The sequence below is a fragment of the Myotis lucifugus genome, unplaced genomic scaffold (genome assembly GCF_000147115.1).
Source record: "Myotis lucifugus unplaced genomic scaffold, Myoluc2.0 scaffold_13, whole genome shotgun sequence".
NCBI lineage: Eukaryota > Metazoa > Chordata > Mammalia > Chiroptera > Vespertilionidae > Myotis > Myotis lucifugus.
Genome location: NW_005871061.1, coordinates 247,855 through 258,824, shown reverse-complemented (window position 1 = coordinate 258,824; position 10,970 = coordinate 247,855). Strand labels below are relative to the sequence as shown.

The following is a 10,970-nucleotide window of genomic DNA, read 5'->3' as shown; positions in this document are numbered from 1 at the left end:
TATTAGCCTCCAGCTTCTCCAGTTCATAAGAGTCTCTGAGGGAAAATAAGTCCCAGGCATTGGACTTAAAATTTTGCACTGCTACTACTCAGCCTGGATACTGGTTGGGAATCAGTATACTATACTAGTAAATAACCATCTGGAATAAAAAAAGACCCCGAATAGCCACAGCAATCCTGAGAAAGAAGAACAAAGTTGGAGGGATTACAATACCAGATATCACCTCTCCAATAAAACATTTCTATGCCTCAGGGGAAAGAAAGCTATGATACATTTACACCACTGAATACTATACAGCAATACAAAAGAAGGATCTCTTACTCTTTGAGACAGCCTGGAGGGACTGGAGAATATTGTGCTAAACGAAATGAGCCAGTCAGAGAAAGACAAGTATCACATGAACTGAAAAAAATTGATCCAGAGACACAGAAGCATGGAACAGATTGTTGAATCTCAGAGGGAAGGTGGGAGTGTGTAGGTGTGTGGGAAGAGATTAACCAAATAACTTATATGCATGACCAATGGATGCAGACAATGGTGTGGTGAAGGCCTGGGGAAGTGGGGGGTGTGGGCTAGAAGGGGTCAATGGGGAAATAAAGGGTACACCTGTAATACTTTCAACAATAAAGATACATTAAAAATAAAATAAAATACACTTCATTTTCAAAGTTGAGCTATCAGCTGTTAAAGTTTGTATACATTTTTGGGACCATATATATACATCTCTATATATCTATATATCTATATCTATATCTATATGTAGCTATAGATATATATCACACATAGACACAGACAAAAGTATGATGATAGCCAGAGGGAAAGTTGGGGGGCAGGGAGAGATGGAAGAGGTCAAAGGGGGAATAAATGGAGATGGAAAGTCCCTTTACTTTGGGCACACGATGCAGTGTGCAGATGGTGCTTTGTTGAGTTATACACTTTAAATCTGTATAGTTTTGTTAACCAATGTCACCCCAATAAATTCAATTAATATAAATAAAAAAATAAATAAATGCTAGAGACTGCCATGAATGAAAGGGAAGACTGGACCTTCTGGTCTTGGCCCTGTTGGCTCATGGTTGGGACAGGGGAAGAGCAACCCGAGATACAAAACATACAATTTGCAATATAACTCTTTAATATGGAAATAAACAAGGATCTTGAGAGGGAAAAGTACAGAACAATTGGCAGGCTTCAAGGTGAACTTTGGATTCCTGGTTAGTCTGGCTTCAACCTTAGTCATGGATGTGGCCTCAGGTTGCAAGAGAGATATAACAAATACGATGAGGATGAAAATGAGAGCACCTAAGGGCTCATTTCCTGGGCTTTGTTTACAAGATCCTAGGTCACTGCATGAAGGCTTCCTCTGGGATCTTGCTCTTCATCTAGAGAAAGTCAAGAGAGAGAATTGGGATTGCAGCAGAGCAAGGGGCACTAAGATTCATCCCCAGGCCACCTGACTTCTGTCCACTTGGCCTTGCTAAAAGCCTGAGACCCGTTTCCTTTTATCTCTGAATTCTCAGACTTCACTTTTTAATGAGCTGCTATCATCTACTCACTGTACTCAAAGCACTTATGGTGGGGGAGGACAGATGACCTCTCTTAGGACCAAAGTGGAGACACTTTGACCTCACAATGTCACTGCTAAATCTTGCCACAGAACGAAGCCTCCAAATTGACCAAGATGTATGCACCAGAATGACCAAGTAGCACTCCATGTAATGTTGAAAAAGCAGTGGAAGGACAAATATCTATCAATAATAGCTTATGGCCTACTGGATTTCAACTGCTTAATGTACAGTTCTTAGAAGGAATAAGGTAGCCTAACATATACTTACAGCAAACTATGATAGTGCTAATAATTAATAAACAAGTTTCAAAACAGCATGTCTAGTAGGAAAACTAGATGTTATATTTCGATGTATTAGCATAAATTTAAGGTATTTTTCACATGAACTCTTGTAAAAAAAAAAGATCTAAAATAATTACCTGCAAGTTCCCACTATTCAATCCTCCCAGCTCCCTCTTATCCCATGCACACCCATCACTCACTTCTGAGACCACTAGAGGCTCATCTGAGAAAGGCTGAAGGAAATCTGCACAATTTCCTGCTGTTCCTGAGAGAGGGTGGGCCAAGTGCTGCAGGAAGGTGTGGGCACTTGGGTAGAAAACGCACTTTGAGTCTCAGTTGGGGTGGCATCCCTCACAAACAGCTCATCATTCACGATGAACATACTAAAAAAAAAGATACCTCAGACAACTGATGGATGGACAACCCCACACCCTCAACAATGATCCTGCTTCCACTGCTACTCAGCAACCAGATTCCTCCCATACCCACCTGTACCTGCTCCTCAGATTCCTTTTCCCTTCTCACATCCCCAGCCTTGGAGAGATTGTCTACCAGCTTCACTAGATTTGTACCCCTAACCCCATTGCATTTACTCAGTGAAACAGCCCAAGGGAGAGGACAATCTAATTCCATTTTCAGAGGAAGACATAGGTCACAGAGAGGGTCATGTGATTTCACTCAGGTACAAATCTAGTGAGTGTTGGCGTCATGAAAAGAACCTAAAGAAACCTGAAACACTTTCAGTGTTCTAACTCCAGAGCCCAAGCTCTTAACCCCTTTGCAGGACTGTTCCTTGGATCAACCTGCTGGCTTCCCACACACTGAGAAAACCCTGAGAACATGCACTGCCACATTCCCACAGCCCTGAGCCCAGGTTGGGCTGTATGTTCCCACCCAGAGCATAACACTCACCTGGAATCGCTGGCAGGGGTAGTGATGAAGGTCCGGGTGAAGGCACGCACAGAACCCTGAGACCTTCCTTCCACTTCAACAACAACAAACAATAATACCCCCTTAGGGTCACACATGCTTCACACACTCACTCAGCATTCCCAAGTCAGGGTGGGACTGCATACTCATGCCCAAGGAGACAACTATTTTCTGGGAGTCAGGGTGCGAGGAATAGGGAGGACAACATTAGGAGCAATCTGCTTCCACTGAGAAGGAACCTACCATGTCCTGGGCCCTGGGACAACCACTTCACTAGTTCATTTGATTCATTTTTGGAAGCTACCCAAGGGGTGTGTTTTATTATCCCCATTTTGCAAATGAGGAAAATGAAAGGTTAGATAATGGACCTATGTTTGCACAGTCAGGATCTGGGAGGACAGCCATCAAACCCCACATCTGTGTACCCATCACCCCAGCTATGCAGGGCTGATAGGCATGGATGCAGGTCAGACCAGGCTAGTTTCGGGGGCAGTGTCTGGAGGCAGGAGAACATGGAGGGAATAGTAAGAAAAGGGAAGGAATCAGGGAAGCTGTGAGAGTTCTGAGAGGGAGCCCAGCCAGGAGGAGGGAGCAGTGGGGGACCTGGGGAGGGGTCTCTACACACACTCACCTTCCTTGAACACTCCGTTGACACAGAAGAAAAGCAGGCTTTCCTGAACAACAACAAAAAAAGACCACATGTGCTCAGTCTCCACATACACTTCACTCCCAGCTGCATCTTTCTGGGCCTGTCCCAGGGAGGAAGAGGGTGCTCACCGACTGCAACCACATGTCCACCAGGAAGGAGTTGAGATCATGCTGTGTTTTGGGAAACACACAGAGAGAGCTCACAATGTCATGTTTTGTACGTTTCAGCAGCTGAAAACACAGATCTATGGAGGAAGGACAGAAAAGGTCAGGGTTGCCACATCCTGGGGCCTATGACTGACCCTTCATGTTCCCTTTCCCTGCCCAATCTTCCCCATCCCACACGCACTGGAGTCCTGGAGGTTCTTCATATTCCTGGTATCCTTGAAGTACTCAAAAAAGCTGCTTCTAGGGGGAAAAAACAAAACAGGATGTGGTGGTTCGACCAGTGTGGGTGTTTCCAGGAGCTGGCAGATTTCTGCTGGGGAGACACATGCCCCAAATGAGAGTGTGAACTGTGATACTCACGTGGTTGGGTTGTCTTGGATGAAGGGAATGGTCAGAGAGAAGCAGGCCTCATCGTGATAAGCACCGAGGAGACTCTGTCTGTCTCCAGAGTCATAGATCAAGTAATATCTGTGAGGGGACAATGAAGACAGTGTACCTCTAGGGACTGGGTCTCAAAGGGGACTTTAAAACTTTCAGGGGTACTTACTGCTGCAGGAATTGCAGGACTTGAGTCTTCATCACATCAGATCCTTTATATTTTTCCTGGAATCAAAGACATTTGAGACCATGTGGCTGATAAAGCCTCCTTTACAATAGCCCAAGTGTTGATCTTTCTTCCTCACCTTTATTAAGTAGTGTCTATCAATGTCAACAGCAATCGGTGGGAGTAAATCCTGGCCATCCTGGAGAAGGGAGGGGTAAATTAGTAGTATAGACCAGGGAAGCAGTCCTGGATGACTATGGGAAGGATGTGCCCAGAAGATGGTGAAGGTGAGAGGTCAGGAGTGAAAAGCCCCAGGAAATTCCATGGGCAAGTTTCTAGTGGAAATCTGCATCATGAGATCCTGGAAGTCTCTACTGTTTATTTTTATGACTGACTCTATTACAGGTGTTCCCTCACCCCCACCTTTGTCTCTCTCCGCCCTGCAACAGCACCCTCCACCCCCACCCACGCCTTCGTCACATAAATGTCTGTGTCCATGGGACTATGCGTACTACTTTATGCAACTTTTGTGTGTGTGTCTGTTTCTCTCTCTCCCTTCCTCCCTCCCACCTTCTCTCCTTGTCTTTCTATCTCTATGTGTGTGTGGGGGGGTACATTTTCATAAAGATCATCTTCATGTCTTTTTCAGAGATCTCCCTTTTTTGAGGGAGAGGGAGGAAAGCCTTATCCATTTTGTCCCCCAAAATGGAGAAGGCTCTGATGCAAATATGTAATCTAAGCAAGACACGAAGGGCTTGAGGGCAGGTGTGGAGGTCGTCAATGTAAGTAAGAGATGATGATGAATGTAAGCACTTACCAGGCGTGACAAGTTGGGGAAATATTTCCTGATGGCGCTGTCCAAATGTAAAAATAGAAAAAGTGGTTGACAGTTTAGATTGCATTGCTGTAATTTACTTAAAATATTGATGGAATGAACAGAAACAGGTGTTCTGCCCACGCAGAATCCCCTTTGCCCTCCTCAGCCTCAGATTTCAAGGCTTCTGGGTCCATTTCTCTGCTGAGCACTGACCATCTGCCATATGGAATCCCTGAAACACACAGTCTCCTCACCTCTCTTTACACCTTCACATTCATATTACCTCCTGCGCCCCTCACCTTTTCCCTCCTTCCCTCTCTCTCCCTCTCCATCCTCCTGGTTAACTCCGGCCTAGAGGGCCCCGACTCCTTCCCCAGTGCCACAAACCACAGCATTTGGATCCCAGACTCCAGAGCTTCTTCTCCCTCTCTGCCTCCCTTTCCTCCTTCCAGGCCACACTGATGGCTCCAGAGAGAAGAGGGAATGGGGTGGGGGCCCAGGACTCTGCCACCTCACTGGGGGTCCAGCATCCTGCCATGAACAGCACATGCCCCAAGGATGGCCCAGGACTCTGGGGCAAGGGGGTGATGGAGGGAGGGATTAGGAGACAGGGAGTGGAAGGGAGCGGGATGAAGACAGAAAGAGAGTAAAGATAGGAGCAGAGATTGGAAGACATCAAAGTGTAAAGACAAAGGAAAAACAGAAAGAAAATTAAAGGGAAAAGAAAAAAGTTCTGCCCTGGCAGTGGGGGTTGGGTCAGAGAAGAAGAGAAGAGGAAAGGGATATGGCTCCCCTGCAGCAGCTCTTTCCTTCATCTGCCCCTGGCTGGTCCTGGGTCTCCAAGCAGGAATGGAAAGCATGAGTCTGTTAGCCTGTTAGAATGTTGGTTGAGCCTTTGTCACCTGTGGGAGCTCAATGTGAACTGGGCATGGGAAACATACCACCCACGGGATCAGGACAGCTTCCCAGAAGGAGTAAAGGGCCAGGCCCCAGCTCAGCTTAACCTTGGGGATCTGTGGCCCACTCATATAAAAACCACCTTCTCTCCTCATGGCCCCTGTGCATCTTTGTCTGTCTTAGTTGGTTTCTAAGGCTACCCAGGGCTCCTCTGAAGGACCAGGCAGGTGATGTGTTGTGTGAAGGAAGGGTCAGTGGCCCTTCTATCTCTTCAAACCCCTCTGCTGTCTGCCTTCCACTGCTGCCGCAAGAGGCCCCCTGCTCATTGCTGGTGGCTCACTTCTTCTTTTTTTTTTTTACAATCCTCACCCAAGGATATTTTTTGAGGGCAGGTGTGGAGGTTGTCAATGTAATGTAGTTGATCATTAGAAAGAGAGTGGAAGGGAGGGAGAGGGAGGAGAGAGAAACATCTCTCTCACATCAACTGGTTGCTTCTAACCATGTACCCCAACAGGGGCCAGGGATCTAACTTGCATCCAAGGTACATGCTAAAAATTGAAACCCTTAGGTCCACTGGCCAACACTTCAACCACTGAGCCAAACCCGCCAGGGCGGTGGTAGCTCACTTCCAGCCCCTTGACTAGGGAACTCTGGATTCTACCAAGGATGGCTCATTCCTGGTATTGCACTAAAGAAACGAACTGGGCCTGAGTCCTTGGCATGGGGTGGGATAGTCCCCGTGTCAACCTGGGATTTGAGGGGAGACCCTTTAAAAGCAAGGGGAAAAAAGGTTCCTCCCAGAATAGATTGGGGATACTCTATCATCTCAGAAGCAGGAAGGACTGTCTCAGCATGAGTCTGGGTGGAGGAAGTTTCTCAGTCCAGATCAGCAGTATCTACCTCGAGGCTCAACACTCATAGTCCTGGTGGTAGGAGGAAGGGAGCCCTGCATCCTGGAGCATGTCTTTGGTGGGCATGCCAGAGAAAACTAATACAGAGTAAATAACCACACTGGAGACAATGAGCACAGGTAAGCAGGTCAGAGGAAGGATAGAAGACCTCTGAGCACAGACGAGGGACATAGAGAAGAGAAGGTGGGGCCTCTAGCCCTCCCAGAGGACCAGGGCTGCCACCATCTGCGATATGGTACTGTCAGGGGTAGTTCAGGCTTCCAGAAGTCAAAGGACCCTAGGAATGGTGAGAGGGGCTCACACAGACCTTATGTAAGTGCATTTCTCTGAGAAGGTGTGGCACAGGGGGTTATCTTCCAGCCACAGCTCTTCCAGTTTCAGGCCTTTAATCTTGCACAACTCCCAGGTAGAGTTAAGCTGAGAAATATAGGGGAAAAACTGAAAATAGTCTGAGGAAAAAGGGACATCCCAGCTCCTGAACCCACAGCCCACTCCTTTTCCCACAGGTACCTTCGCTTACTTCCTGTCATCACTTTAATGAACACTACCACCCACTCTCAACCCATCTTTGATCTGTCCCTCTTCTTACCTCATTTTTGGAAAGGTCCAAAATCTTGACTGTGGGCGCCATCTGTGCAATATCAGACAGGCCATCCAGCTGGCACAGTCTGTTGTTGTGTAAGTTCAGGGACAACAGCTTTGGGGAAGAAGAGGTAAAGTGATTTGTACTATCTAGGACCTCAGAGACAAATCTGCCCTCTGTCCCATCTGTTCCACCCCTACCATAACACAAGCACTAGGTCTAGGGCAGCCGTGGGCAAACTATGGCCCGTGGGCCGGATCCGGCCCATTTGAAATGAATAAAACTAAAAAAAAAAAAAAAAAGACCGTACCCTTTTATGTAATGATGTTTACTTTGAATTTATATTAGTTCACACAGACACTCCATCCATGCTTTTGTTCCGGCCCTCCGGTCCAGTTTAAGAACCCATTGTGGCCCTCGAGTCAAAAAGTTTGCCCACCCCTGGTCTAGGGCCTCACCTCAGGGAAATTCTTTTTGATGACCTGCAGGGTGGCAGCCATGCAGTTTCTTCTATTCAGGATTATAGTAACATCATGGTCCACCAAGTCTTCAGGAAGCCAAGAGTAGGAAATCAAAAGGCTGAGAGAGGTCCAGGACAAGCACCAAATCTTCCCTTGTAACCATACCTAAATCTCCCTCCCAGGCAGAAACTTCTGCCCTAGAATTACTGCTGTCAGCTGTACCTGGGTCATAGCGGAGCAACTGGAGATCAAGAGCTTTCTGAGAGATGTCATATCGTTTGCACATGGCCAGCTGCAGAGGGAGATGGAGAGAGAGGTCTGAGGCTGTGGTGGTGACAGGGAAATCAGGGTGGAGGAGGAAGAGCTTGGTCTGGGGGCAAACATGTACCTTTGAGTCTGCATTACCTTTAGCTGTTCCATTTCTTCTGGCGCCAGTTTATCCCGCACAGAGTAGGGTACAGCAGAAGTACTGACAAAGATAGCTATCTGCAGGAAGAAGAAGCTGGGTTAGCACCAGGAACTCTAGTCCTACAGAAAGTGACCAGCTCTGCCTGTCCTCCTGCCCCAGGACTAAGTACACATAATGGCCTCAACACATACCTTCCGGTTCTCCTGGTCACAAATCTTGTAGCTGACATCCTTCAATGCTGAGGCAGTGCTAGCATCTTGAACAAAGAACTGGGCCTTGTTTTTCACGTAGTGAAACTACAGGGAGTTGAAGGCAACAACAATAGTGTCAGAGGCCAAGGGCCCCAGCTGAGTCAGATCTCTCCCCCTTCCCTGTGCCCCCTTATCTGGCTTCACCATCCTCTTACGTCCACTGGAGTGAAGGGGACACTGCAATGGCTCTGGATTGAATCCATTAGCCATGTCCTGTCATACTTTCTTCCACCGGCAACCTAAGGGCGAAAAGGGCATGGAGACAGGAGGGACAGCATGAAAGAAGGCTGGAGAACAGACCCAACACAGTGCTCTTTTGCTATCTTCTACTGAGCTTTAAAGGGCTTCTAAAGTAAACACCACTTGCATGATTTCTTATGTTTGTGACAAATATGGAGTTCTTAAATCCATTATCTCTCCATTTGAAGCTCTCCTCCCCATAATCAACTTAAGGTGTTAGACATGTTCTTCCTTTTATAAAGTTCTAGGAGAGCCTGTCTAGGATACTGCTTGGCCCCTCAGATGTTTTCCAGAGACTCTACCCCCCCGCCATATCCCACATCCAGCTTGGGCCAAACTGAGATATCTAGTGTGGACTTGCTCCATTTCCTTGGCAATAGTTCCACCTTTTCTTTTAGACAGCCCCCTCTGTTTTCCATAGAGTCAGTCTGTTTCCTTATATTGCTTCTCTAAATTTGCCCTTAAATGGAGTAAGTAATAAAAAGGACAAATTGTAAACTGTCCCCAGCAAAGTATCGAGTGTCTCTACATGAGACCACCATAGTGCACCTGACCTTTCTCTCCTGCATACTCCATAGATTTTTTTTTCAGGATACTCACTGTGACCTTGAACCAATTTCCCATGGTTTGATCTTGTGTATTCTCCCACATTTCTCTCCTGAAATATTTTCTATTATGCAACAGAGTAACATGGAGATGGCCTCCATTATGCCATTGCACTCTCCTCTTCTCATGTCCCATGGTATACGGAGTGCTGCAGTGGGGGGAAATGGAGAGAAAAAGGGTGGCCATGAATGCTAAGAAAGTCTTCTATGCATCCTTCATCCCTGACACCAGGACTACAATTAGGATTGCTCAACCATGGTTTCACTTCTAATATCCTTCAGTTTCCCAGTGAGAGAAGAAAAACAAAATTACAGGCAGTGAGAGTTGCGCAGTCCCATGGGCTTCCACATGCAAACCAGGCTGCCCAGTCACTTACTGTCTGACTTGGTACCTCTGGACTTCCCTCTTCTCCATGTATCCATAATCCTTCAGGAGGTGTGGAGGCTGATATCCACCATGTTGATAACGACGGTTCCTGTTGCGAAAATTACCTCGAAAAGAACCCCAATGGTTCTTTCTTCCTTGAAGTGAGCTATAACCATCATTGTCTTCTGAAACAAGGAACAAAAATACAAATGTGGAGACACATCTGTGCCCAATTACCATGTATCATGTCTTGGGCGAACACTAAGGCAGGGCAACAAAATGCCAACCTGCCCTAAGAGATCAATCCCACAAGTCCCAGAAAGGAAACACCTCTGCCTGTCCAGATATCTGACAGATGGTGCTATCAGGGGAGAAATGGTACAGGATGAGGAAGGAGGAGCAAGAGCAGGAGGAGAGGAGATAGGAGGAGAAAGAGGTAACTGTGTGAACCTTTTAATATGGTGCAAGATTTATAAAGAACAGAGGTGTGTCCATGGGTTAGATTAGATGCCAGCCATACATCAGGAAGGCATGTGAATCTTGCCTCTCAGAGCTCTCTGACAACCCCTCCAATACATGGGAAGCACCCTCTCTCATGCTTCCCAAACCCAATCAGCCACCACACTGATTTCACTAACACTCAAGCTGTGCTTCTTTTTCCATTGTAGTACAAGCTTTAATGTCAGATGGAGCGGAGGTACCAGCCTCTAAACTGGCCTCCTCCATCCTGCCTTGCCCTCAACAATACTCTACTTGAAATATCCAGAGTGAGCTTTCTCTTTGCTCAGTCTGAAATGCCTTTGAGTTCAGGAGACAGCTCTTTCTAACCTCAGCTCTTCTGTACCAAGAGTCTGAATGACAAACTGGAATGATGTTTCAACTATCATTTCCAAATCTCTAGGGATACTTCTTTTCTCTTCCTATTATTGATTTCTAATTTGATCCCTCTATGGTCAGAGAACATACTCTGTGTCGTTTCAATTCTTTTTAAACTTGTGGAGGTTTTTCTGATGGTACAGGAGATGGCCTGTCTTGGCAAATGTTACATAGACACTTGAAAAATACTGTACTCTGTTCCTTTTAGACAGAGTATTCTATTTGCCAGGTAAATCCTGTTAATTTATTGTGTTATTCAGATCTGCTATGTACTGATTTTCCCTCTAGTAATTCAATCACTTACTGAGAGGGGGTATTGAAGGCATTACAAAATAATCAAAGAACCAATCCCATAAGTCTCTTGTAAATTTTCTATTTTATTGTAGAATGTAGCCACAGGTATGCTCATAATAT

General features: G+C 46.2%; 1 protein-coding gene across 1 annotated transcript; it reads right to left on the bottom strand.

Annotated features, from left to right (window-relative positions):
- Positions 1-2,045: 2,045 nt before the first annotated feature.
- On the bottom strand, positions 2,046-10,406 carry LOC102442203 (nuclear RNA export factor 2-like). Its single transcript, XM_023750449.1, is given in 19 exon segments — positions 2,046-2,232; positions 2,762-2,834; positions 3,411-3,453; positions 3,557-3,672; positions 3,777-3,835; positions 3,956-4,063; positions 4,143-4,228; positions 4,279-4,338; positions 4,957-4,993; positions 7,072-7,181; positions 7,354-7,461; positions 7,806-7,894; positions 8,031-8,100; positions 8,214-8,294; positions 8,409-8,513; positions 8,624-8,707; positions 9,309-9,462; positions 9,691-9,865; positions 10,382-10,406. Coding segments are annotated over 19 exon segments (1,770 nt in total).
- Between the last annotated feature and the right edge of the window lie 564 nt (positions 10,407-10,970).